At 37.9% G+C, this 26482-nt stretch overlaps 5 protein-coding genes across 9 annotated transcripts; 3 read left to right on the top strand and 2 right to left on the bottom strand.

Annotated features, from left to right (window-relative positions):
- Window positions 1-393: 393 nt before the first annotated feature.
- Window positions 394-12615, top strand: LOC119989611 (homeobox-DDT domain protein RLT1-like). Its single transcript, XM_038835243.1, has 18 exons — window positions 394-1032; window positions 1127-1549; window positions 2029-2111; window positions 2947-3348; window positions 3438-3527; window positions 3608-3772; window positions 3929-4151; window positions 5354-5454; window positions 5714-5800; window positions 5919-6071; window positions 6191-6346; window positions 6491-6700; window positions 6794-7459; window positions 7532-8044; window positions 8886-9515; window positions 9658-9762; window positions 10853-11110; window positions 11405-12615. The coding sequence occupies exons 1-18, from the start codon at window positions 894-896 to the stop codon at window positions 12164-12166; spliced, it is 5166 nt and encodes a 1721-aa protein (XP_038691171.1). The 5' UTR covers window positions 394-893; the 3' UTR covers window positions 12167-12615.
- A 181-nt stretch (window positions 12616-12796) lies between these two features.
- Window positions 12797-16069, top strand: LOC119989613 (protein NUCLEAR FUSION DEFECTIVE 6, mitochondrial-like). Of its 4 annotated transcripts, XR_005465851.1 has the most exons (4): window positions 12799-13065; window positions 13168-13289; window positions 14792-14863; window positions 15770-16069. XR_005465851.1 is itself a non-coding variant. In XM_038835248.1 (3 exons), exons 1-3 carry the CDS (start codon window positions 12905-12907, stop codon window positions 14108-14110), a joined length of 303 nt encoding a protein of 100 aa, XP_038691176.1. In that variant the 5' UTR covers window positions 12797-12904; the 3' UTR covers window positions 14111-14743. The 4 variants fall into 4 exon arrangements, 3 of the variants coding, with proteins under 3 accessions (XP_038691176.1, XP_038691175.1, XP_038691177.1); XM_038835248.1 differs by lacking the exons at window positions 14792-14863; window positions 15770-16069 and adding an exon at window positions 14091-14743 and having other exon boundaries at window positions 12797-13065; XM_038835247.1 differs by lacking the exon at window positions 15770-16069 and having other exon boundaries at window positions 12800-13065; window positions 14792-15148.
- On the bottom strand, window positions 15784-18235 carry LOC119989612 (B3 domain-containing protein Os01g0723500-like). Of its 2 annotated transcripts, XM_038835246.1 has the most exons (4): window positions 17853-18233; window positions 16862-17393; window positions 16596-16741; window positions 15784-16467 (listed from the first exon to the last, which is right to left on the bottom strand). In XM_038835246.1, the coding sequence occupies exons 1-4, from the start codon at window positions 17904-17906 to the stop codon at window positions 16192-16194; spliced, it is 1008 nt and encodes a 335-aa protein (XP_038691174.1). In that variant the 5' UTR covers window positions 17907-18233; the 3' UTR covers window positions 15784-16191. The 2 variants fall into 2 exon arrangements, with proteins under 2 accessions (XP_038691174.1, XP_038691172.1); XM_038835244.1 differs by having other exon boundaries at window positions 16862-18235.
- A 682-nt stretch (window positions 18236-18917) lies between these two features.
- LOC119987826 (pentatricopeptide repeat-containing protein At3g24000, mitochondrial-like) lies at window positions 18918-20775 on the top strand. Its single transcript, XM_038832736.1, has 4 exons — window positions 18918-19040; window positions 19713-20057; window positions 20197-20397; window positions 20440-20775. The coding sequence occupies exons 1-4, from the start codon at window positions 18918-18920 to the stop codon at window positions 20773-20775; spliced, it is 1005 nt and encodes a 334-aa protein (XP_038688664.1).
- Window positions 20776-20944: 169 nt separating this feature from the next.
- LOC119989475 (MACPF domain-containing protein NSL1) lies at window positions 20945-25394 on the bottom strand. The gene is made up of 7 exons (XM_038835019.1): window positions 24873-25394; window positions 24124-24362; window positions 23305-23491; window positions 22919-22999; window positions 22655-22838; window positions 21923-22089; window positions 20945-21772 (listed from the first exon to the last, which is right to left on the bottom strand). Exons 1-7 carry the CDS (start codon window positions 25134-25136, stop codon window positions 21089-21091), a joined length of 1806 nt encoding a protein of 601 aa, XP_038690947.1. The 5' UTR covers window positions 25137-25394; the 3' UTR covers window positions 20945-21088.
- Window positions 25395-26482: the final 1088 nt, after the last annotated feature.

Below are 26482 nucleotides of genomic sequence, written 5' to 3'. Positions count from 1 at the left end.
CAATGCCATTCGTGGCCTAACTAACGTTAATTAATTATATATATATTATGAACATATGATGCATGAGTAAGAAAGAAAGAAATTTGTATTGTGAAGTCAAAAGCCCATCAACTTAGGCTCCTTCGGCCCGCACAATCAATGTTGGGCCGAGTTTGGGTCTCGTCATTTCTGCTGACTGAGGCCCACTATACGGAAGCCCAAGCCCACGAAAATGCAACTGATGGGCCCGGCAACAACAAGATCCATAAACATTCGACGAGTACCAAAGATTCCAGTGGCTCAACCACAAAAACTAAACTCCTCAGAAGTTGAGTTAGAATCGAACCCCGACTATAAAATCCAAAACAAGAAAATAAATGAAACAAGTAAAAAAAAAGCAAAGACAAGGAAAGAAAAACTGACAAAAAAGAGAAAGAAACACGCACAGGCACCGCAGAAAAGTGTGAATTAAAAAAAAATGGTCCAAATTAGCAGACACTCGCACGGGTTCATATTTTCTTCTTTTTATTTTGATAATTAAACAAAAACAAGGAAAAGTGAAAAATATGGAATGTGGAATTGGAGTCAGGATCAAGGACAGTTGGTTCCTGATTTCTCCTTTTCCTTTTTTCATTTCATTTCATTATTATTATTATTATTATTATTATTATTATTACTATCAAATTCACATTCACTCATACAATCCAATCCTCAATCTCCTAGGGCTATTATTGTTATTATTGTTAATTTTCACATTATTGATTATTGTTGTGAATTCTTTCTCCCCCTATTTCTTTCGCGACTATGACGATATGTAGTAGAGGAATAGTTGCAAAATAATTCACAAATCTTGTGATTTTCGCTTTGTGTTTTCTCTCGGAAACCCTAGGTTTTGTTGATTTCTTTCACCTTCGATGGAGGCGAATTCCGAAGGAGAAGATCGCGACAGAATGGGCAAGAACGCTAATAGTTCTAGCGAAGGACAACAGGCCAAGCCTAAGCGCCAGATGAAGACGCCGTTCCAACTCGAAACACTGGAGAAAGCATATGCTAGTATGTGTTGACCTCGAGATTTTATATGCGTTTAATTTGTATGGTTTTTTTGCTGAATATTGGATGATTTTTTTTTTTTTGGTGATTTGATCAGTGGATACGTACCCGTCTGAGGCAATACGAGCGGAATTGTCGGAGAAATTGGCCCTCACGGATCGGCAATTGCAGATGTGGTTTTGCCATAGAAGGTTGAAGGACAAGAAGGAGAATCAGGCAAAGAAGCCGCGCAAAACGGCAGTTATGGAGACTCCTGTTGACAATTTTAGGACACAGGCGGGGAGTGATTACGGGTCAGGGTCTGGGTCCGGGTCTAGCCCATCCACAGAGCCGATGAAGGCCATAATTGATGAAGTGCCCTTGGGAAGGAGACACTATGAGTCCTCGCCGCAGTCGGTGATGGAGCTCAGGGCTGTTGCATGTGTTGAGGACCAGTTGGGGGAGCCAATAAGGGAGGACGGGCCAATTCTGGGGATGGAGTTTGATGCCTTGCCTCCCGATGCTTTTGGAGCCCCTTTAGGTAAAAGCTGCGATTGTTATTGAATCGGAGTCCCTATTGTCTATATTTTGTGCTGCAACTAAAACTCTGAATATGTTTTAATTTCAATTGTTGGTGCTACCATTGTGTATGGCTATGGTGAATTTTGGCATGCATAATATTGGCAGTGTAGGTGATATGTGGTTTTTGATGATCCGATGCAGCTGAAATTGAGTGCTAGTACGTTTCATGATAAGTTCCATCAGGGGATCAGCTTGTATTTATAGTTATGTTTCATTTGATTTTTTTTGAGGTATCGATATGGTATATCTACATTTCATGTTTGTGCTTGGCTTTACAATTTCTTTTGGGCTTATTCCATTTGCACTTGTATTAAGAGAAAATGCATTACACATGTCTTCCTCTGTAATTGGTCTAGCCGGTGGACTTGTAGTTTTGATGTCTCGATTCTTTGAATGCAAAATGTTGTTTTCTTCAACGTTTTGTTCATTTGATTGCAGCCTTGACAGCGGAGCAGCAAAAGCGGCTTGGGCATTCTTACGAGAGTAAAATATATGAGCAACGTGATGTCAAATTAGGCAAAGTTTGTTTCTCAATCCTTTATTCATATTCTTATTTTAAATTGCATGTATTAAAAGTGTGGTAATACACATGAGATGCATGGTTTCTTACTTTGGTGATATAAATCTGCAATAAGGTCCAGATGCCTTGTATATGATTATGAGCACCATTTAGATTCGCATGCTTTTAGTCAGTTTAGCGTGAATCTTCCTTTTGCCCTATCAAATTCAGGAGCTTGCTACTTATTATTATCATTTATTTTATTACAGTTAATTTTTGTAGAGGGTAATGGTTCCTTAATCTACTTTTAGCTTTCACTGGTTAAGGAATACTGCAGGTGGATATGCCCTACAGAACGCTGAAACCAGAAAAGAACAAAGCATTTTTCTAGTGGATCATGTTGTCCATCTTTTCTTTTGAGATGAATACTGGAGGACAATGACTCCTAATGAGATGACTGATACTGAAATTCATTTATTTGGAACCTTTATGTATTAAGTATCTGTCTTTGTTTGTGTTCTCTTTTCTTCCTGTATTTTATAAATTTCTTTTTTGCATTGAGAAATTTTTTTGTTGATTATCACCTTATTCTACAATGTAAGGGAATTTTTTCAACTTGCTAAAATGTCTTGTTAAAAATATCAATCTTCAACACTTTCATGCTTCATTGAGCTTGCTGCAGTGTTTTTTTCTGTTTCTTGATGTGCAATAATGCTTAACCATACTGTCTTAGTCTCCCTTTTCTCTTTCCTCTGCAACAAAGTTATTCTTGAAATGTCTCTGGCATTTGCCTGAAACGATGTTTTCAATATGATAATCTATTAGGCGGTTATTGAAACCATGTGAATTAATGCCAGGGCACAAGGTTACTCCATGATTATCAGCTTCTCCAAGACCCGTCCAGTATTAGATCTGATACATATGGGCAAGTTGCTCAGTCTCATTTTCATGATCCATCGATTGTGGCTCTAAGGGCAAGATCTTCATTGCTTGTGCATGGAGATGAAGTCATGTCAAGGGGTCATGGTTTCAAAGGCCATGCATCCCGTGGTCGTATGTTGCCTCAGCATGGAAGTAATGATCAAGCCTTTCCATCTCCTTATAGTGATGATGAATGTCTCCCACAGCATGAGTCCTCCACGAGCAACCGAATGAATATGCATTTTAGTGGCCCCCTAGTGACTGGACCAGAAAATATGGATATCTCACCAGGTGGCCAAATCTTCCATGTTGAAGGTGATCTTAAGAGGAAACGCAAGGTAATCTAGGGAAGTCACTCAGATAGTGTTGTTAAACTGCTTCCTACATATCGAAGGATTAGTAATTAAAATGTAGTTGGCTTTTGTAGAGTGATGAAGCTAGGATTACGAGAGAAGTTGATGTCCATGACATACGGATCCGTAAAGAGCTTGAGAAACAAGATATTTTGAGGCGCAAGGTTCCATTTAACTGCTACATTTCATGTTGAGCTTGGCAAAGTTCCTTTAATTTACATTTTTAGTTATTTTTTCTTTTTAGAATGAAGAACGAATGAGGAAAGAAATCGAAAGGCATGACCGTGAAAGACGGAAGGAGGAGGAGAGGTTGATGCGTGAAAAGCAGAAAGAAGAGGAAAAATCACAACGTGAGCAAAGGCGTGAAATGGAACGGAGGGAAAAGTTTTTGCAGAGAGAGTATATAAGAGTAGGTTTCTGAAACTGCTATGTGAAGCTTCTTTATGGAAAAATGATTGAATATCTCATGTTTTTCACTTTTTCCCCTCTTCCTCCTCTCATTTTGTTCCTTTTGTGTCCCTATATTTTACCTGTTTTTCCTTCTCTTTGGTTTAATATTGAAAAGGCTGAGAAAATGAGGCAAAAAGAGGAGCTTCGAAAGGAGAAAGAAGCAGTGAAACGCAAAGCTGCCATTGAGAAGGCAACTGCACGCAGGATTGCTAAAGAGTCTACGGATCTCATCGAGGATGAACAACTGGAACTCATGGAATTAGCTGCAAAAAGCAAAGGGTTACCTTCAATGATTCATCTTGACCATGACACTTTGCAGAACCTTGAGACATTTAGAGGTGAATGATTGAGTTCTTTTCAGAGGTTCTCCATGCATTCACCTTATTTCAATTTCATTATCATTATTATTGTTTGCACTGTAAGTGCCTAAAATTTTTCCCAGCATGCACTTTCTAGCCGAAGTAGCAGTATAATACCAGAAGATTCATATTACAAATATGTGTCACATTTTAACATATAATTTCTGTAGTTTACATTTGTTTGTAGATTCATCTAGATGCCCATCAATTGGATTTCAACCTCTTGTGCTGTCGCTTTTGCTTCATGGTGTTCTATTTGGATTCTGGCTCCAATATCTTTATCAATTTACAATTGACCATTTATGCTATTGCGTTTTTTGGTTTCTTTTATTCGTTAATTGGTGTTCTTGGTTTCTTTTTACTGGTTACAAGAATTTTCTCACTCGTGTCCCCTTAGCCATAATTTGGACAGCTCGGGAAGAATAGAATCTCAGAGCTTGTTTGCGTAATGAAAGACCCATTCATTTTATTAGAGATAGATCGTTACCTCTCCTTAGTTCTTCAAAGCGCAGGCTCTTGTGGTGATGATGAAAATCAGCTTCTTCATGTATCTGATCTCTTCTTTTGTGATTAGCCCCCCCACTCTGTACACTTGGGTGGCGGCCCCTGGGTGCCTTCCTTTTTTAGTTTCCAACCTTCTCTTTAGCATGCTACACGTTTATAATAGGATTATTCTTCTTGGGTTTTGATACCGTGTTTGCTGGAGAGGGGTATTAATCTTGACTGGGGTTTGAAACCAGCTTAATATAAACGTGTTGAATTAATTTTGTTGACGATTCTTCTTTTTGGATAAGTATCTCAGTTATTATAGACTTAAAGCTCATAATGATGTTGACGTTATAAGAGGTGTTGGTGATAATTTTAATGTCGAAGAATTTTGTGTGGCTGTTGGTTTTGAGTATATGTAAATGGAGGAAGCTTTTCATTTTATTGTTATGTGAATTCGTCAGAAGATTCCTTGAATCTGTCACCGTGGCCTTTAAAAATAGTTAACATACGAAGCTCAGGCCAATTAATTGTTGGTATTCTTTCATCTGAGCCACCATGATATTTAGGTAGTTGCATCTTTCTTATGATCTGTTTTGGTGCTGAGGTTAACTCGTGGCTTGTTTTTCCAATTTTTGCACTGTAGTTATTATTAAAACTTTTTGACCGAGCATAACTTGTCTTTTGTGCTTCAGATTCTTTGACTGTGTTTCCACCTAAATCCCTGCAATTAAAGTTACCATTTTCAATTCAACCTTGGGTTGAATCAGAGGAAAATATCGGTAATCTTCTCATGGTATGTCCTAGTGATGATTTCTTTCCTTTTATTCAACTTTTTTACCTGAAGTTTTTGTTTGGAGGCAGAGAAAACCTTGTAATGGTTGTAGCGTGATTATCTGTTATTGATGTTGACCTTTAAAATATTTATTTGGCTCAGGCTGAGTAAGTTGGTATATCTTTGCCCCCGTATTGTTCGTGCTCTGGTGTTAACTTCTTCTGGCGTCATACTTTTATTGTTTGCTTGCTTGAAGTTGAATATTGTTGGGTTTTTCCAGGTTTGGAGATTCTTGATTAGTTTTGCGGATGTTCTTGGGCTGTGGTCTTTCACTTTGGATGAACTTGTTCAATCTTTTCATGATTATGTGAGTCAAGATTGGAGTTCTCTTTTGTCCTCAAAAACTGAAAAGAGTTTTGTCAATGCTGTTCAATCTAATTTATTCCCATCTATGCTTTCTGATAGTTATAATATTCTGATTTCAGGATTCAAGGTTGCTGAGTGAGATACATGTTGCTTTGTTAAAAGTGATAATTAAAGATATTGAAGATGTTGCTAGAACACCTTCTACTGGGTTAGGAACGAATCAATATTGTTCCGCTAATCCTGAAGGTGGACATCCACATATTGTTGAAGGGGTATGCCTCAGCTATTGACCTGTCGTGTTTTCTGCGTGGCATATGCTTCTTTCCATTTCAGCATTCCTGCTGAACCATGTTCTATAGAATCATTTATGATTTTTAGTTTTGTGCATCAGGCATATGCTTGGGGCTTCAACATACGCAGCTGGCAGCAGCACTTAAATCCATTAACTTGGCCTGAGATATTTCGGCAATTAGCATTATCTGCTGGATTTGGTCCACAGTTGAAGAAAAGGAGCAAAGCTTGGGGATACTCGTGTGACAATAAAGAGGTTCTTCGCTGTTCTGTTTTTACTTTTCTTCGTTCTGCAGCAATAGTAATTTTGCTTTATGCCAGTTCTTTGTCACGATCATCAACAACATTAATTGTGCTTTGATATAGGATTCAACAATTATTTTTCTATCTATATTTACAGGGAAAGGGTTGTGAAGATGTAATTTCTACTTTGCGTAGTGGTTCAGCAGCTGAAAATGCATTTGCATCAATGCGAGAAAAAGGTTTATTACTTCCGCGAAGATCCAGACATCGGTTGACACCTGGAACTGTCAAGTTTGCTGCTTTTCATGTTCTTTCACTTGAAGGTGGCAAGGGATTAACTGTCCTTGAACTTGCAGATAAAATTCAGGTGAGTTCATATTGTTGCTAACACATGCTTTTGACTCAACCTTTTTGTTTCCATCCTTTATATCTTGTATATGACTTATCTGTTTACCGCTAGAAATCTGGGCTACGAGACCTGACGACGAGTAAGACGCCAGAGGCTTCTATTTCTGTTGCTCTGACGAGGGATACAAAACTTTTCGAGAGAATTGCTCCTTCGACATATTGTGTAAGAGCTCCTTATAGAAAAGATCCAGCTGACGGTGAGGCCATACTTTCATCAGCCAGAAAGAAAATTCGGATATTTGAAAATGGGTTTTTAGGTGGTGAAGATGTGTATGTTGAAAAGGATGAGGACTCTGAATGTGATGTCGATGATGATGCTGAAGTTGATGGTTTGGCAACTCTGTTGGTTACAAACAAAGATGCTGACCATTATATTGAAGAACAAACTTGCTCAGAAACTGGAAAAGACAAGGATTGTGATGATGTTGAACAAAATCAAAATGAGTCTAAAAAGTTACTTTCAATTTTACCTATGAATGACTCAGATGATACAAACAAACCAATTAGGGATGAGCAATTCATTGTTGGTGAAGATATTGAGGCTAGAAATCTTGGTCCAGAAAGCATTGAGATTGATGAGAGCAATTCAGGTGAGTCTTGGGTTCAAGGACTTACAGAGGGGGAATACTCTCATCTCAGCGTTGAGGAGCGTCTCCACGCTCTTGTTGCATTAATTGGTGTTGCAAATGAAGGAAATTCTATACGTGCTGTTCTTGAGGTAAGCAATTTAGTCCTCTGATAGAATGTGTATATTGGGTAAAGTTTTGTGAACTGATAATGTGTATTGCAGGATCGTTTGGAAGCTGCAAATGCTCTTAAAAAGCAAATATGGGCGGAGGCACAAGTTGATAAAAGTCGCATGAGAGAAGATATTATGAGGTTTCCGTTATTTTCTGGGAGCAAAGCTGAAATGAAACTTTTTAGTTCTGCGGCAGAAGGCGGCCAAAGTCCATTGCCTGTGGAAGACCCAAAGCTATTACTTGGTTCACAAAGCACAGAGAATCAGCTAAATGGCCTTCCTACTGAAAGGGCTTCAATAGTTCAGGATCTTTCCACAAATCCAGATAATTTCTCTGTTCAGCACCATGGATTTGCATCAAAGAGGTCACGCTCAGAATTGAAATCTTATATTTCCCACATAGCTGAAGAGATGTATGTATACAGATCACTGCCTCTAGGTCAAGATCGCAGGCGTAATCGATATTGGCAATTTGTAGCATCTGCTTCTAGAAATGACCCTTTTTCTGGTACGATCTTTGTTGAATTGCAAGGTGGCAGATGGAGGCTTATTGATTCTGAGGAGGTAACTTAAGTCTGTTTTTCCCCTTGCCATTGTGGCTGTTGTAGACTGCTTTGCAATTAACTTCTTGAGGTCCATATATTTTCATAATTGAAGTATTGATTAAGATTTAAGAAAATGTCATTTTAGTTGCATTATGACATTTTTTTGACGTTTGGAGTTGTTTCACAAGGAGCTGTTATAATCTTTTAAAAATATTTATTTCAAGCTTGTATTAATGGTAATCTGTTATTTCTTGTGTTTTCTTTTGCACATTTCAAAATTCAAACATATAGTGTAGTCCACTTTCAAAGAAAAAATATTATAAGAACCCTAAAAATAGTGTTTTTGAGGGGAATTTCAGCTTCTGGCTTATCCAGAACATGGCGTTTTCCCACATCAGGCTTTCTTTAATGAAGGTACTTTGCTTTTTTAAGATACAAAAATTTGCTTCCAAGCTCATGACATATCTGAACCTTGATTTTTGTTTTGTAATTTGGTCATTGGGCTTGGTCAGTTCTTCTTGTACCTGTAAGAGTGACTACTTTAGGTGTTCATAGTTTCCATACAACAACCGTATGTATCTTCTGTTACTTAACTATATCTTCTTTTACTTACTACTGACTCTTGTATAGAAGCCTAATAGTGGCTGGCTGTTATGAAGATACAGTTAAGTAACATAAGATACATACAGTTGTTGTATACAAGAGTAAGTAGTAAGTAATAGAAGATACAGTTAAGTAGTAGAAGCCTACTTACTCAATATTGTCTGATCTCCCAAATGTTGGTCTGGACATTTATACTTGAGTGATTCATTTTTGTTTATCCTCCACTCTTCCCCTCAATATACTGAATCTCTATGCAGGCCTTTGATACTCTATTCTCGTCTTTGGATACACGAGGGATTAGAGAATCTCATTTGAGTGTTATGCTGCAGAGGATTGAGGCTTTCTTCAGAGAAAATGTCCAGAGGAGTGTGTGGTGTTGCAACAATGTTAACAAAAGTGAAACCACAATGATAAATGAAACTCCTGAAATGGATTCTAGCTCTTATTGCCCTGCTGGTGCGGACAGTCCTAGCGGTATGATCCGTGGTTTGAATATTGCTATTTCAGATGCTTCTTTCAGGGTTTCGCTTGGGAAAAATGAAATTGAGAAGGAGGCTTCCTTAGAAAGGTACCAAGATTTTCAGAAGTGGATGTGGCACGAATGCTTCAGTTCATTAAAACTGTGTGCCTCAAAATATGGGAAAAAGAGGAGTTTGCAGGTACTAGATTCTTGTAATCTGTGTCTCCACTGTTATGTCCCTGAAGAAAATCAGTGCCCATTCTGCCACCAGACGATTGGTAGTGCTGATCCTAGTTTCAGTTTCAGTTTTTCTGAACACACAGTTTGCTGTGAGGACAAAAGGAGTTTAATTCCCAATGATGTAAATATTTCTTGTTCCTCTCCCATGGGAATCAGGTTGATAAAGGCTCTGTCAGCTTTTGTTGAGGTGAGGCTGCAATACTTAGATTGTTGTTCTAAAATGATTACCTTTTTCTTTCGTTGTTACATGAATTTTTGCATACTAAGGTATTGGTAATTGAATAACATGATCTCAAATCATATGCCACTGTGCGTTCACTGACTGGCAGGCATCTATTCCCCTAGAAGCTCTTGCATCTTATTGGACAGAAGATAATCGGAGGTCTTGGGGAGCAACGTTAAATGTTTCATCATCTGCTGAAGAACTGTTACAGGTCTTGGTGCATTTTTCAATTCCGCCCTTCATGCTATTACCTAGTTTTTCCTGTTTCTTGCAAAATGAATTTGCTATGTCTAGGAACTTCCCTTTTTAGATTTTATAACTTTTTATGGGTCATTTTTTAAAAATTTCAATTCTTCCCTTATCTAAGGTGAGGTACCTTGGTGCATGTTAATTGCGGATGATATAGTTATAATAAATGAGTCAATAATGGAAGTTAACTCAAAACCTGAGATGTGGAGGCAAACCTTAGAGTCTAAAAGATTTAGCTTAAGTAGGACTAAAGCAGAATATATGAAATGTAAGTTTAGTAAAAGCAGCCAAGGGAATGAACAAATGATTTATTAGATGGAAAAGAAGTAACAAAAATTAAGATTTTTAAATATCTTGGCTCGATTTTTCAAGATGACGGGGACATTAGTGAAGATGTAGCTAATATGGTTAAAAACAGGTGGATGGAGTGCATCCGGGGTTTTATGAAACCAAAAGATTCCTTTAAGGTGGAAGGGAAAATTCTATAGGTTAGCTATAGGACCTGCGAACTTATCAAAAAAATGCATGTAATAGAAGTGCGAATGCTTCGTTGAATGTATGGTCACACGAAAAAAGATGGGATAAGAAATGAGATTATTGTGTGAGATGATAAAGAACCTTGAAGAAATATTTTAAAAGGAGAATAAGTTAAAAGAACCAGGTAAAGAAAGAAAAAGAACCTCATCAAGCAATGATATTATCGGTTAATAAGCAACAGACCTTTTTTGCTTCCTCTTTCATTAGATTCCTGCTTTTATAATGGAAGTGTTAAATGTTATTGGAAACATTTGTACCTTCCCGGAATTTGTTGTCATATATGTGTGTGTGTGTGTGTGTGCAGTTACGCTCTCAATTGCGACAACGGATCTGATGAGCATCATATGTGTTCAGTATTTGTTTCTTTTCTATCCAGAACTATGTGTTTTGTTGCTTGCTCGATGTTTGAATATTCAGCCAATTATTGCAAAAAAACATGATACACCTGCTTATTTAGTTGATAACTTGATATAATTACCAATATTATTATGCTCATTATCCTGGTGATGTCACAGATATTGACTCAACTTGAGCATGCCATAGACCGAGAAAGTTTGTCATTAAGTTTTGAGACAACTAAGGAATTATTGGGCTCATATGTTTCTTCAGAAAATGTTGTATTTGATTCTGCTGATGGATTAGTTTCTGTACTTCCATGGATTCCGAGAACGACTGCTGCATTGGCTCTTAGACTTTTTGAGCTTGATGCAGCCATCATTTACACACGTGAGAAAATTGAGCCTTGCGAGGACAAGGATGTTAAATTATATGTGGTCAGTATCTCTTTCCCTCTTCCATTTCATCCCCCCTTAATTTTGCTTACGTTGCTTTCTTCATCCAAATTATTCTCTTTCATGATTGGATTGTTAGGATAACAACACTGATTATGATTGGATTGTTCATTGCATGTTTTGCCATTGCTTCAGAAAAATATTTACAGTCTCTTACCTGCTCACGTCAAAAGAAAGAGTTCAGCTAATTCCTGCTCTCATATGCATTTAGGATTTCTTTTTTGCTGCAATCGTAGGTTTCATAAAATAATTAGCTTGTTTTTCCTCGTTTTGCAGAAGCTACCTTCAAAATATTCCCCTCTAAAGAATAAAGAGGTTGAACCTAAAGTAGAACAAGATGAGTATACAAAAGAAGAGAACCACGCGGACCCACGTAGTAGCCGTAGCAGCTACCGGCGTGGGCGAGGTGGTCGTGACCTAGGATGTGGAACAAGGTGGCAGAGAAGAGGTCCTTGTCTCAAGTCTGGTTCTGGCAGGAAAAGTGCTAGAGAAAATGAAAATTTAAATCAAAAGTTGAGACAGCAGGGACAAAGAACCAACGGACAAGGATATGGACGTGGTCGCCGAACAATTAGGAGGAGGAGAGCTGACAGAGTGACGGCTGAGGTGTCAGATGATGATGTAGCTGATGAGACCATCAATATTGAGGCTAACAGACAACCGCGAAGAAACGTGGTTGTGGAAGAATGGGATGGTGAAATAATTGGGACGCATATGGGCGGTCTGGGTAACAGTAATTGTGCAGAAGCTGCGGACTCTGATGACAATGGTGAAGCAGTCGGGTATGATCAAGTGAATTGGGAACAAGGTTTTGATGACATCTCCAACAAGTGGAATGAAAACCTTATGGACGAGAGTGATGAAGAGATCATGAATGTCTCTGGAGATGATAATGGTTTTGAGGATGAGGGTGAGGAAGCGATAGTGGGAAATATTGATGTGAGTGAAAGCTCAGATGAAAAAACAAATAATAAAGTAGTGTTTGACGATGGATCGGAATCTGAATCTGAATCCATGGACAATGATTATACTGACTAAAGTAATGATACTCAGAGCAGATTTCTGGAGTACTAGGAAAAGCTCTTGGTTGAGACTTGAATAGGGGACCTAAACTTGTATATAATAATTTTAGGGAATGAAGGGTCCGCCTATTCACATGTTACATTATTGAGCGGGTGGGAGAGGAAAGATCCTCCTATTCACATGTTATTATTGAGAGGGCGGGAGAGGAAGGATTCGCGTGACTGGTAGGAGGAGTAAGCCCTATTTTACAGTGTAATTCAGTTGTAGAAAATTAGAAATGGGGATATTGATTGCGAGCTTACGCTGAGAAGGGAGGGTTCTGCTGTTTTTTCCTCCCTCGGAACTTTTTCAATTGTACTTTTATGGTCATTTGTATTAATTAAATTATGATTTTTAAATACGAAATGAAAGCGAATGAGAGTGACTCCAAAGAACTTGCTATGGGAGTTGATATGTTATTGTAATTTGGAATTTGATGACTCTCTAACACAATCTTTTACCAAAATGACATGATTTAAAGAGACGACGTCGAAGAAAAGAAGAAGAAATAATATACCAGGAATAAAAAGGACGGGTATGATTTTACTGAATATTAATTGACGGTGATTACGGGCGCTGATACACAAGCTTATGTACCGAACCAGTACTACAGTAGCAAAACCCTCAGCCTAAAACCTCCCGTCTATGAAGTATAAAACTCACTCTCATCGCTAAAGGGATCTAAATCCCACAACGATCCAGCACCGTAAAGAGATGTTGTCGGCCGTTGCAAGGTCCATTCTCCGCTCCAGCGCTGCCAGAACCCCAGCTGCAGCAGCGAGGTTCGCTTCGGCCCCGAAATCTAAAAGCGCGGCGGCCTTCTCTCCATTCCGCAATTCCAAACAGAACAACCCCCTCTCTCATCACATTTTCAGGTACTAAGGATTCTCTTTTTCTCTCGATTCTTTTTATTGCAAAAGCCAAAATTCTAGTGATTTACTTAATTGCACTTTTAATGCTGAAATCAAATTGAAAAGATCACCTGTGGAGATGAGCTGCTCTGTGGAATCATTGTTGCCGTATCACACTGCCACTGCCTCTGCATTGCTGAATTCAATGCTCTCTGTCTCTCACCACCGATATGGTTGGACCCTTGAAGGTATGCGTGGAGACCATTATGCACTCACATATTTTGTGTGCATGTAATTTCATTTGGAGATATTGGATTTACTTCATTAGACTTATTAGTGCACAGCAGGACTGTTGTAGTATAGGCCCTGCTTGGATTGAAAAAAAGAGGGTTAAGTGCATGTAGGTAGATAAGTGAGGGTGAGTGAAGTAGAGTTGAGTGAGGAGGGAGTTAAGTAGAGGGTAGTAACCTTGCTTGGGAGGTGAGTTACAAAAATACACTTAAAGTTAAAATGAGTTAAAAAAATTTATGGATAATTTGGAAAATAACAAACAAAATTTTCATCGGGAGTTACAAAATGTTGAGTTTGGGAGTTATGTGGGGAACTTTTCCTTTCTTCACCCCACTTAACTCTTTCTCTTTTAAACCCTTGTTAAACCTCTCCACGTAACTCTTTAAAACACCGATCCAAGCAAAATCTTACTGTAAAAACCTTTTTGTTCTATATGTTGTTTGACATTTTCCTTAATGTTTGTGTAAAGTTTCAATGATAGTGTCTCTGGGGCTTTGAATAAAGTCCCAATATGGCATTGTCGGAAATCCAATTCTTATTTTTACTGTTCTTTTTTGCATTGATCTGTGGGACTTTGTGGACCCAGAAATGTGATAGCACATACCTGGATGGTGGTATTAGGAAGAAATACAGCAAAAAAAAAAGAGCAAGTTTTTCCTACGCCATCGGTTTTTCTTTTTAAGTAGCTATGTTTTCTTATTTCCTCCTTTCTCTCGCTCTTACATGATGAAAGAATTTATGTTCTTTTGCTTTTTTAGGAGAATGCAAGATTAGATGAAGATCAAGCAAACAAAGATGTAGTTTTGGATTTATTTTGTTTCAAGCTTTGAAAGTACTGGGATTAATCTTTTGTAGGTTAGGGGAAGGTCTGCGTACATCTCGCTAGTCCCCAATCCCGCTACTGCGGTAGCTTTATGCACGGGAATTGTTTACCTTATAGGTTGGGGGAAAAGACTTTTTCGTAAAAATAATGTAAACACTTGAGCGGATGAACTGCTTCTTGTTATTTCGTGGAGTTAGAAATGGCCAATGAAAATTTCTGTTTTCGTTTTCTGCTCAAGTCATTTTACTTAGATATTCTAAAAACAGAAAAATTGTTTCTCTATGCAAGCGATGCTTAAACCAAGGAAACTCATGGGGAGTTCTTTACGATGAGGGAGGGCCTAAGGCCCTCTAATTTTCATGTTCTACTAGAAAGGCTCCAGTTATGCATACAATTTTGTATAATTAAATTTTGGTTAAAAATGATATTTTATGTGATATTTGATTCCTCTGGCTTTGGTTCATTCTATTGAGTCCAATCGTTGTTCATTTTTTCTGCTAATCAACTTGAAGAGGTTTAATTTGCAACTTCATTATGCATTCCAGTTTTCTTGTATAACTGAATTGAGCCTTCCTTTATTCTTGTTGGCCTGAAAATAATATAAAACAACCGCACTAATTTGTGATATTCACTCAGATTGCAATGATGATCTATGATGAATGTCAAGACGGTTCGAGCAAAGTTTTTGTACATGCGCTCTAATACAAGGTGGTGAAATAAAGCGTTGTTGTAGCTTTTTAGATCCTAACTGGGTAGCAACAGAAGTTTGCTATTACTCAAGTAGTGTGAAAGAGCTTAAGTTTTGAAAGGATTCATCTTAATGGTTTTGTACTTGAAGAAGAATCTTAAATTTAGCTGATGGTGGTGATTTTTTTCTCCTAAAAATATTTCTGCTCTCTGATTGTACTTATTTCGTGATCACTGTTGATGGTGAATACTGTGTGAAACAGCATAAAGATGGTTTAATAATATTTGCAGCTCTGAAGATGCAGTAAATATGGGTGTGTTTACTTATTTCGATAAATGCAAGAAGATTTTGGTTGTATTAGCTTTTCATCCTTCACTTTGATTCTCTGTCTGCTGTGTATTATAAGAGTCTCAAAAGAAACAGGGCAAAAAAGGGTATTATAAAGAAACTTGAGACACTACTCCCAGTTGATGTTAGAACTGGTGATTATAATGTTGTTACCCCCGTACCTTCTTAATGGGGAAGGTCATATTATCTAATAGGATAATGTTATCACTGCCAGGGCTTCACCTTTTCCACAAAGAACAGCCTTTGTAAGTCAATCAATGCACACAGATTGAAATTTGTTTGGCTGTGTTTTGGGAATCATGTGACTCTGCTTCCACCTGTTCTGCTCTGAACCAACCTTTTTCATCGTTCATATAAGTTTTTCTTTCACTTGCTTAACTTGGCATTTTCTGTTTATGTCCCTGTCTCCCTCATTGCTGATTGTTGGATTGTGCATTTGCTCTTGTGCCTCCCTCTTGATGCTATATATTTGTTTATGCCCACCTACAATCAATTGAAGTTCTTTATACTATGTTTTACTATGTGGATTGTAAATAAAACCATGATGCTGACTAACCTGATCTTGCTTTTGATTGTAGATGGGTGATTGTTCTTTGTTTAGATGCAGTACAATTGGTCGGAGCTTTATATGGATTTCTGTGGAACTTTCATGGACTTGCCAGGGAATCAAATCATAATGTTCGCCAAGCAAACTGAGACGTTGTATCTTGTGGAGCATTCCCCAACTTCAAATTTGATAATTGTTTTACCGCACCTGTTTATGTAATTTATAGATGCTGTTAATGAACCTTTCAGGGAATTGATTTAGCTGCTTCAAATGCTTTAGAGATTGTGACATTTTTTAAAAGAAATCAGTGTATGTATCGTCATTCTCTTTTTGTTTGGGATTGCTTTGTCCAAAAACAAAAGTTGTTTAAAGGGGATAAAGAGAGAATATGACTTGAAAACAATATAAACAGTAAAACAAAAGCCCAAGTTGAATGTCCTGAAGCCAGAACTCTTAATCAACATATACGTATGGATCTGCATCTCCTCTGTGCCTACGGATGGCAACTTTCAGAGTATTTAGTTCTTCCTTTACTGCCTCAAACACACAAATATCACCGACTTCCAAGAAGTTGCCTCTCACAAATTTGAGCCAACCACCGTTCAGATGACTTGATTTCCAGCTATAGTTCACATTCCATCTTTTGCTTACCTTGCCATCCGAAACCAGAAGCATGACGCCTTCATGTTTCCGGGAGAGATGTGTCTGAGCAAACCAAGCTGGTATGGGCTGCATATTAAAAGTAAAACAAACAATGAAAATAGAAATCAACATCATTTAGTGTAAGTTCTGATTATAATGAACCACTCGCGTCTAGAGATGTAAAACAAGAACAGCAAATGGAAATTAACCCTTACAATATATGCTTTACAATCATCAAAACCAATGTAAGGCAGCGTCATGGTCAACTCGAAAGAAGAGTTTTTAGATTTGTAAGCTGTGCCTTTTCGATGATCTCCAATCACCTTTTGCTTGTCTATATGAAAACTACTGGGGACAAATCCTTGATGTAACAATCCAAGAACAATTCGTGATGTTAGAGCAATCAAAATCAAGAGCAGCAAACAATTAGAAAGTTTTCAAAAACCTCCAGAATCTTAAAAGGGGACACAAAGTCACAAACCTGCAACTCCATTTGCATTCCCAACTTGGTTTCTTGTCTTCCTTTTATATTGCTTACAAGAACTTGAAGATGGTGACAACATGGTGTTCTCCCCCTGCCTTTTCTTAGAAGCTGGACCAGCCATCAATGATTCAATCCAGAAATCGTCCCCAGTTTCTTCTTTGACTTGGGATATGTTATTGAGAGTGGATTTGGCCTCTCCAACTCCATTTCTATAAGAAATTTTCTGCACTTCATCATTTTTCCTCTGCTGAGTTCTATTTTTCTTTCTCCGATCCATAGCAAAATCCTTTTCACAAGCAGTTTTTCCGAACACCTTAACATGAAACTCTGTATTCCTATGATATTCAAATGTAAGAAAGTCTCCCAATTCCAAAGAATGATCCTCGACAAATACTTTCCAACCAACATTGAAAAATAATCTCTCACTAGATCCAGTGATTTTGACATGCCAAGTCCCAATGCGGCTCCTAATTACGCACTCTCTGGGCAATCCATTGAAGAAGTTCTTGACAAACTCCGGTGGAAGTTGCTGTAGTGGAATACATTTCAAGAAGAACTTACTCCAACAAATCATGTCATTTTTGCAGGATATTAATTTACCATATTTCATCAAGATTCAACAAATAGAAGCCATTCAAGCAAACCCATGAAGGAAAATTAAAAAATTGAACTCTCTTAACAATCGGGTAAGGCATTAAAGCAATCAACTTGACATATATACAGTAACATAGCAAACTAGCATGTGTATTCTTAGATTCAAAAGAAAGAAAGAAATTCTGTACTCTAAACCCTAAAAAAGAAAATTAAGAGTATTCAAAAATACCCACAAAGGAAAAACAGAATTTCCGTACTCCAACATCAGTGAGGCATTAAAGCTCTCAACTTTACCTGCATTACTACCATAAAAACTGAAATGTAGGCTTGGATTGGATCCAAGAGTGAAACATGCTAGCTTATTTTTGATGAATTAATAAGATAAAAACAGTACCAACTTATCTTCGAAGTCACCAATCAAGACTTTGAAAAACGAAGGCTTCTCCATCAATCCTTGTATGAAAATAATTTCAGAGGAAACCTGATAAAGAGGTGAAATTTTGAGGGGCAAATGGGTATGGAAAGACTCCTTTGCCTGCGAGTAACCAAAAAGGTTTCTGGTTCTTTTAAAGCCCTGTCCGTCGGATGCCCGGGCTCTGACTCACTTGGCTTTAAGAACTGAAAGAAAAAACAAACACACAATTTATTGCATGAACTGGAAACCAACACGCGAGGTCTGTCTCTCTTCCTTCATATTTGTATCTTGTATGTGTGAATGCATATATACTGTTTTTATATATCTTTTTTGATTGTGAGGTGGTTTTTTATTTTGATGTACTTTGTACTTCCCTTCTTTTTTCTTTTTTTTTTTTGAAACAAAGGTTTAGAGAAGTTTATATGCAAAGTGATTGTCATTCAACCAACGACTTACTTGCACTTCCCTTCCCATTTTAGTTAAGAGAAATGTATATTCCCACTGCCTTAAAAGTTTTTAAAAAATACTGAAAGATAAGAAGAAATATACAAGATTTCGAATTTGTTAGTGTATTTTTTGACTGGGCTGAGCAAAAATAAATTTATAAAAGAAATAACAAATTTTAAACCGTTGGATATAGATTGTGTAATATTTATACTATATGTTATTTAAGGATCAAATACACAATCTAACCATCAAAAATATTATATTTTTTGTAGGGATAAGTATCAAAATGGCTTTTGTATTTTCGAAATATGATTGGTCAAGCTCATCTACTTTGTTTCAAGCTAAACAAGCCCTCTTGCTAATTTCCTTCACAACACTGATGTGGCCGTTAAATCTATGACATTTATTTTATGATGATTGACGTGATAGATTCGTGGCAGAGGAGATTCCGACGAAATAGGCGGCTATTGATGGCAAACGAAGGTTGAGGATGAGTCAAGGTGCTCCGGCGCTGTAGTTCGGTGGCCGAACGGTTGATCTTTAGGTACGGTGGTGGTGATGGGAAGAGAGAGGAAAGAGAGAGAAAGTGATTGTGAAATGGAAATGAGTAAATGTAGGAGAAAGGGGCTTTTAGAATTTCCCTTTAAAAAATTGTCCAACCTAGATGATTACATGGACATGTTATATAGACTTAGGTTGCTTTGGGTCACCAAATCTTGGGTTGTATATCATTTTCAAAATTTTTATCCCTGACGGCTCTACCTACCTTTCAAACCTTTTGATCTCCTTCAAAACCCATATGCTAATTTCGTCTAGATTTATCCAAACCTCAGCTTTACGTAGCCCGGACTCACAAAACAATATTCTAATAACGTGGAGGTTTGGCAGTGTGTTTGCATTGCATTTAGGTGCACCTCACCTCATAGCACCACAGTTTTTTGTGACGCACCAAACGTTTTTTGTTAGCAAAGCTCACCTCACAGCACCACAGTTTTTTACCTCGCAGCACCTCACCTCATTGCACTATCAAAATTTTACAATATATGTTGAATTGTCCCACGTAATCAAATTAGGTCAATTATTTTATTTTAGATTAATGTACAATGTAAACATTAAGTGATTTTATATTAATATTATTAGTCATCTAATATAACCGTAATTTATATACGTCAAACGCATCTCACCACACCACACCACACCACAGTTTTAAAAGTGATGCGCCAAACATCTTCGCGTTTGAACTAACCTCACAACACTACAGTTTTAAACCTCACAGTATGCCCAAACGGACACAACGTCAATCGAAAAATCCACCTCCATATCCTATAATCAGCTCCTCTCAAGATGCGCTGCCTCAAAATCTTTGATTCATGCTCTTGTAATCAAATGTAGTTTTCTAAAGATCCAAACACAAGGAACTCGTTGATTAACTTATACTCAAAATGTCCTTTTTTTGGATACGCACGGAAGCTTGTTGTAGAAGGTCCTGAATCAGATTCGGTGTCTTGGTCTGCTTTGATTTCCGGGTATGCCCAGAATGGGCTTGCTGCAGAGGCAATTTCGGCTTTGTATGAGATGCATTTGTTGGCTGTGAAGTGTAATGAATTCACCTTTCTTAGCGTACTTAAGGCCTGTAAGGTTAAGAAGGATTTGAGTCTAGGGATGCAAATTCATGGAAGTACAGTGGTTACAGGGTTTGAGTTGGATGAGTATGTGTCTGAATGCTTTGCTTGTTATGTACGCTAACTGTGGTGAGTTTGGGGATGCAAGGACGCTGTTTGATGCAATCCCAGAACGAAGTGTTGTATCATGGAATGCCTTGTGTTCATGTTATGAGAAAAGTTACCTTCATGACAAGGCAGTATTTTTGTTTCAGGATATGGTTTCGTCCGGTATTAGACCCAATGAGTTTCGTCTCTCTGGTATTATCAAGTCCTGTACACGTTTAATGGATGGTGATCGAGGAACGCAAATTCATGGGTATATTATAAAACTCAGGTATGATACAGACCTGTTCTCAGCAAATGCACTCATTGACATTGTTTCTTGGAATGCTAATTGCTGGTTGTGGTCAAGAGTGATATGAGTCGGCTCTAAAATTTTTTCGGCGAATGAATAGGTCAGGATTATGTATCAAGTACTCTTAAAGCTTGTGCTGGAATGGGTCTCAAGAGAATTGGGTAGACAGTTGCACTCATGCTTAATCAAGATGGATGCCAAGTCAGATTCTTTTGTCTGCGTGGGACTTATAGATATGTATTCAAATCGTCATTTGAGGGATGATGTGAGAATGGTGTTTAAGTTAATGCCAGAGAATGACTTAATTACATGGAATGCTGTGATCTCTGGGCATTCATTTAATGGAGAAGACATGGATTCTCTGAGAAGAGCTGGTTACTATCAGGTTCTAATTGCCTGCCTGCCTGCATTACAAATTCTGTTCATCTGCTGCTAAGCCTGCCATCTGCTTTCTTAAAGGACAACTTGTGCTGCGGTCAGTGTAGCAGGGGTTAATTTCCTTTTCCTTGCATGTTTTCTGAATTGTTGACGTTTCCCTCCTGGATTTTTCAAATTTCAAGTTAGCTCTTGCTATGGCATAAGATAAATGATATTATGACACGCCCTCAAAATCAAAATGATATATATTGATATCATCTATTGAACGTATTAACGTAATTCTAATTATACAATTTACACGGTGAACGTATGCAACAGATATCCAAAACGAGAGACTCTGTTCTCCTACTCATTTTTTTTTTCTCATATGATCAAATCATAGAATCCTCTGACATCATTGCCAACAATGAATACTTCACTTTGATGGAAATTCTACCGCCCTCTACGCAGAGCTTGGCTCCAGTGACCACCCAATATCCAGGCGGGTCCTCTGGACCTCTCACCATCTCCTTTGTATCTACAAAGTTTGACATTTTGGGTGCACGTGGCGGTAAAGGCGGACCTCCAGGAAAAACTGCCGAGTTCAAATCCACTTTCACTGGTTTTTCAGGAGGATTCAATCCTGTGCTGAACCTTGTGCTAATCAACATTGAAAAGACTCCTGATTTCCGTGATGATGTTGAGGGTCCATCCCACTCTGATCTACGGATCCTGGCAGATGCCACCATTGAGTATCCAAGCCTCAGGAACAAAACCTTCTTCATCCCAATAACTTTGACCTCAAACCAGGCCTTTGTCACAATAGATGCAGACTCATCAATGTGATTATCATTGTATTCTACTGGGGCAGTGCAAACATGAGAGAGTATGCTCCATTTGACAGGCTCAAGGTAGCCTCGTTCAGGAGCATCGACAAACTCGTGATTATGCTCATCTGAGAGTTGCAGGATAGTCGGAAGAGTGGAGAGGTGCTGGAGATGGATTGCCAGATGGTCACTTTTTTTACCTTCCAAATATAAACGAATTCCAGTCACTGGCCGATTCCCGGAGTTCACCTGCAAATTGTAAATTTAGATTCCAATACGATCCTAGGCATTTGGTAAACTCAGAAAGAAATCCTGTAACACTTAAAATAATCTTCATTCTAAATAATCAAGATGACTCTTTTAAGTGATGGTAACAGTATTTTCAATTGAAGGAATTACCTGGGTTGTGTTAACACGGAGCTTTGGGCCCATTAGAGTGAACTGAAGTGATGGCGATGCTTGTTTCCTGTGCCTGAGGCCAAGAGGCAGATCACCATATACAGGAGCCCACTGCCTTGGCAATTGAAACTCAAAAAATTGATGTAGATCCTCTATTGGTGGTTTGTCTGCATAGTTTTTATCATTGGTCACGGGTACAGAAACAGGCACTAAAGCATTACAAGAATATACATGCCACACAGACTAGGCAATCCGCCAATCAATCAAAACAATTTCTTGACCTAAGTTTAAGGTCTAGAACTAGCCTACACATATTATAATGAGAATAATTGACCTAGCTATTCCAACATGGCTAATATACAATGTCTTTGTATTATACCTGTCTGACATCTAGAATATTACATGCATGTGAGCTTTTCCTTCGTCACACCATTATAATAGCATTAGCTCTCCCACTAAAAGAAGGGCAAGGCCAATTTTGATTCGGCTAACTTCCAGACAAGTCTGAAACTGGGAACCTAAAGAGCAGAGGGGTTGGTCCAGGATGATTGAATGATGTTCCTGAGTTCTTACCAAAATGACGTTCCTGAGTTATAATATTCTGAAGGGTCATTGAGGCCACCTAGTAACAAATTACTAATTGCCAAGCAAGTAAAAGGAGAAAATGAACAGTAGTTACTTGAATTTTCAGCCATAGAGGAACAAAATGACAATGGAGAGAAATTCACTCACATCTAAGATATAGATTCACTGCATGGCTTAAAAACCCATTGCCTCGAACACCATTTAACAGTGAAGTTATAGGCACAAATGACATGGATATGACATTGGGTGACTGTGATATAGTTGACAGCCACTGATTATGACTTTGACCAATATTAAATCCTCCTCTTCGGATACAGATGCTCAATATATCCTGCATGGTAAATAAATTTAATTATGGTCCCGGTTGCTTGCAGTTAGGGAATGTACTCTTACATTATACCAAAAACTTACATCATTTAAGTGAATAGTGACAGGTGGCCTAACTGAAGCAGCAAATGCTCCATGGAGATCCCAGGGCATAGGATGCGCGTCCTGAAAATGTCAGTAGGATTAGTATATTGAACAAGAGCTTGCCTCGTCATTTCTTGTCATCCCCCTTGCATAACTTCATGTATCAAATTTAGGCATTTCAAAGTCCAAGAGAATTAAAATTCTGTTCATGATCGACAAAATTGCTCATCGAAATTTCTAGTCACCAATCTTTCTTACATCCAGTCAATTGGAAACGTCCTCTTCTTTTTTCTTCATAAAAGATCTTTGAAATACATTTCATAATCAACACCTTGACAGTAAATAAAGATTAACCGCTTCACATCTAAATGATTTTATTCATGTACCTTTGGTTTTCCAGACAATTCAGAAGGGTTTGCATCTCCTGAAAACTTCTCATCAGCTAATTGCTTTAACATTTTCTGTACTTCAGTGGGCGGAAGATTTGAATTCCGTAGCTGCTTTACGTGCATCACCTCTTTACCTCCCATCTTTACCCCGACAAGGATATGAGTACCATATTTCTCAATGAACCTGGAAAGTTGTGGTGTAAACATCAATGGTTACTTAATTAAGAACTTGACTTTTACTGGAAATTTTTGTGGCGACAACTAAAGTTTTTATGCAAAAATAAGGAAACTATTGGTGTGGCAGACTTTTAACTTCCAATTCCAGTGGATGTGGAATTTTCACTAGTTATGGAACTATTAACATCATAAAACCAAAAAAAAATCAAAGAGGTTACAAGTAGAAGGCACACAATTCTCCGTAACCTTCGTGCATACTACTCCATCGTGTTGCAAAGCCAAATTCAGCAGAAGAATGCAAAACATCACAGACAGATCAAATTACATGAGATGTTCACTTCTCCTTTGTCAAACATTATCGCCTTAAACGAGTATCAGAAAAGAAGTAAGATATTTAACAAGGATTAATTGCGTAGTCTTCAAGTTTTCACTCAAACCATATATTTTCATCCTCTTTAGATAATTCCCACACCTGAGGTAAATCAATGTCTCAGTCTACTCACACCTGAAACAATCATACGCTCCTCTCTTACTCTACCCAATTCACTGTGTAAATGCACCCCATATCTGCAGTTCGTTCCGCTTTAAACTGGCATTTTTCACATCAAATGTAGAGATTTCCAAGCTTAAGAAACTTACTCGGCAAGGGCAGCAGGATCCCACGAAGTTGGTATTTCTTTCTTGACATGCTCCGACAACTTTATATTGGATCTTTCTAACTCAACATTATACAGAGTGATGAACCAACCATCAAAAGCAAGATTTTTTACAGCTCCTGCATCTTTCTGCCAGCAGCCCCTAAAGTCAAACATGGCATTAAACATTCCAGACGGAATTTTACCCGATAAAGAGAGTTCCAAATTGAATTTCTCCGACATCTAGGATAGAAAAAAACAAAAATGTTAGGAAGGCAACGAATTCCACAAGTATAATTTTCATAACTGAATTCGGTCGAAACGAAAATCAGATACCGTCGTCATAACTAGCAATAGAAACAAACACGTTATACTTGTTAATATATACCCTAAAGGAATGCTTGTCAATGAGTTGAATCACTAAATTGTCAAAAAAAAATTAGCAAATTCAATGAGGATAATACAACACTATGTCATTTTGGACTAACCATCCCCCTAGAGAGAGTGCCATATCTCATATTTCTGATTAACAGCTCCTTCCCTCCTCAGTCCTCTCAAAATAAGCAATTTTGTTGAAGCTTTTCAACAACCACAGCCAAAACAAAAGGAAAATCCCCTTTGAATGAAAAACCCATTTGCTGCTTCACCTAACTAAAATTCATTTCTAGTCCATAAACTAAACTTGCATATATGCAATGGTACGCTACATATATGCCAATTATAAGTACTTATCTTCGTGGGGTTATGTATTACCTGGGTAAAAGAGAGAATATCAGAGTTGTATCGAGTGCGCTCGCCCTTATCGCACTTGATTGAACTCGGAACTCCTTTCACAACTATCCCACCAGGAAACACGAGGTCTCGGGTCAGGTTAGAGTCCAAATCGATCAGTCTCGACCCGGAAGGACCAGGTTTGCAAGCGGACAATCGGAGATCCTTACAGAGATCGTAGCCAAACCCAATCACCGAAACCGCCTTCTCCGCAGCAGATTGCGGGTCCAGCCGATTGAGGGCCATCGATCTCGAAACTGAAGGGGGATTATGAGCAATCAGAACAGTAGAGAAGAAACTGTGAGAATTGGTAACTGGGTTTATTGAGATTTTGGCAATAGTTGAATGGTGCAATAAGAGGAGGACGAAGTCCACTGTGTGTATAGGATTTATTATCGTTCTCTTGGTCGTTAGTGAAGAAAATTAAAAAAATGCATTGATGGAGGGGAGAGTTTGAATGTTGACTTGGTCTGAAAATTCAAGTAGGGGGAGACAATCAGACAAATGACGAGCAACAATTGCAAGATTGCGCGTCTGATGGCTCTGGTTTTGAAAATTCCACGCCATAACGTGTAAGAAATACCATATTGCTTCTTCTGGAATAAAATAATAGATGATTTACCATGCCACAATGTTGTGGTTGTTTCTTCCATTGAAAAGCACCAGTACGTTTACTTCCTGTCACAATAGTACCTTAACAGGGACACGGAGGCTGGTTAGTGAGGAGGGCGTTTGAGTCCAAGAGTCGAGCCAGGGATTCATTCATGTTGGGGAAAAAGTTAGAAGTTGGCGGGGTCCGGGGGCTGCTCCGGATTTTTTTAATACTATTTACATTATATCTATTTAATTGACAGCATATGTTATTGAAATTAATTGATTAGACATTTAGATTTACTCTTAATTGAGAGTCTTGAGACGAATTTATGAAACAACGTGGTTGCACACTTGCACCAACGAAGGAGAATAGGTATGAAGTGTGTTTTTATTTAGGTGGTTAAGTGTATATTTTAGATATGAACCTGTATATAATTATGTTTAAATGTATTTTTATTTATTTATGTATAATTATATAAATATATATTTATATGTACATGTATGTATGCATATATATGTGTGTATATGTATATATATATGTATGTATATATACATAATTACCAAACGTTTGTGGGGACTACAACCTAGTGTAGTCCTCCCTAAATCCACCCTTGTTTGAGTCAAAACTCCGTACATAGTTACAAGAATATTATTCCAAGTGACAATCAAATTTAAAATCTCCCGAATCTATACAATTTAACCCCATATAAATTCACCAAACAGGATATCATGCAAGTGGTTTAACATAACATACACCTACGCAATTTTCCTAATTACTGGTTCCGTCGGTGAAATAGGGAATCCGATTATGCATTTCGCTGTATGGATGCTGTCTTGGGTTCTATGTTTTGCTCACTAGGGTTAAAAACACTGTTATAAACGTCATAGCTTTGGCGCCTAATATTTTTATAATGGTCATGATATATATATATATATATTGACATCCTTGTCATAGATATTTTCGTATACCATTGGCGTTATTTTACATTTCAGCATAA

This window comes from Tripterygium wilfordii, chromosome 21, assembly GCF_013401445.1.
Source record: "Tripterygium wilfordii isolate XIE 37 chromosome 21, ASM1340144v1, whole genome shotgun sequence".
In the NCBI taxonomy this organism is placed as follows: domain Eukaryota; kingdom Viridiplantae; phylum Streptophyta; class Magnoliopsida; order Celastrales; family Celastraceae; genus Tripterygium; species Tripterygium wilfordii.
The sequence above is the reverse complement of the archived record's forward strand: the minus strand, read 5'-3'. Positions and strand labels throughout refer to the sequence as shown.

Coding starts and splice junctions, on each gene's coding strand:
- LOC119989611 (XM_038835243.1), top strand. CDS start 894: ATGGAGGCGAATTCCGAAGGAGAAGATCGCGACAGAATGGGCAAGAAC. Junction 4,152..5,353: donor GAACCTTGAGACATTTAGAG/GTGAATGATTGA, acceptor TTTGTGCTTCAG/ATTCTTTGACTGTGTTTCCA. Junction 6,072..6,190: donor ATCCACATATTGTTGAAGGG/GTATGCCTCAGC, acceptor TTTGTGCATCAG/GCATATGCTTGGGGCTTCAA.
- LOC119989613 (XM_038835247.1), top strand. CDS start 12,905: ATGTTGTCGGCCGTTGCAAGGTCCATTCTCCGCTCCAGCGCTGCCAGA. Junction 13,066..13,167: donor CTCTCTCATCACATTTTCAG/GTACTAAGGATT, acceptor CAAATTGAAAAG/ATCACCTGTGGAGATGAGCT. Junction 13,290..14,791: donor ATATGGTTGGACCCTTGAAG/GTATGCGTGGAG, acceptor ATATTCACTCAG/ATTGCAATGATGATCTATGA.
- LOC119989612 (XM_038835244.1), bottom strand. CDS start 17,474: ATGAAATATGGTAAATTAATATCCTGCAAAAATGACATGATTTGTTGG. Junction 16,742..16,861: donor GAATGCAAATGGAGTTGCAG/GTTTGTGACTTT, acceptor TGTTACATCAAG/GATTTGTCCCCAGTAGTTTT. Junction 16,468..16,595: donor ATGATTGTAAAGCATATATT/GTAAGGGTTAAT, acceptor TTTAATATGCAG/CCCATACCAGCTTGGTTTGC.
- LOC119987826 (XM_038832736.1), top strand. CDS start 18,918: ATGGAAATGAGTAAATGTAGGAGAAAGGGGCTTTTAGAATTTCCCTTT. Junction 20,058..20,196: donor CTGAATGCTTTGCTTGTTAT/GTACGCTAACTG, acceptor TTTTTGTTTCAG/GATATGGTTTCGTCCGGTAT. Junction 20,398..20,439: donor ATTGCTGGTTGTGGTCAAGA/GTGATATGAGTC, acceptor GCGAATGAATAG/GTCAGGATTATGTATCAAGT.
- LOC119989475 (XM_038835019.1), bottom strand. CDS start 25,136: ATGGCCCTCAATCGGCTGGACCCGCAATCTGCTGCGGAGAAGGCGGTT. Junction 23,492..24,123: donor GATCCTGCTGCCCTTGCCGA/GTAAGTTTCTTA, acceptor ACAACTTTCCAG/GTTCATTGAGAAATATGGTA. Junction 21,773..21,922: donor TCCGTGTTAACACAACCCAG/GTAATTCCTTCA, acceptor TACAATTTGCAG/GTGAACTCCGGGAATCGGCC.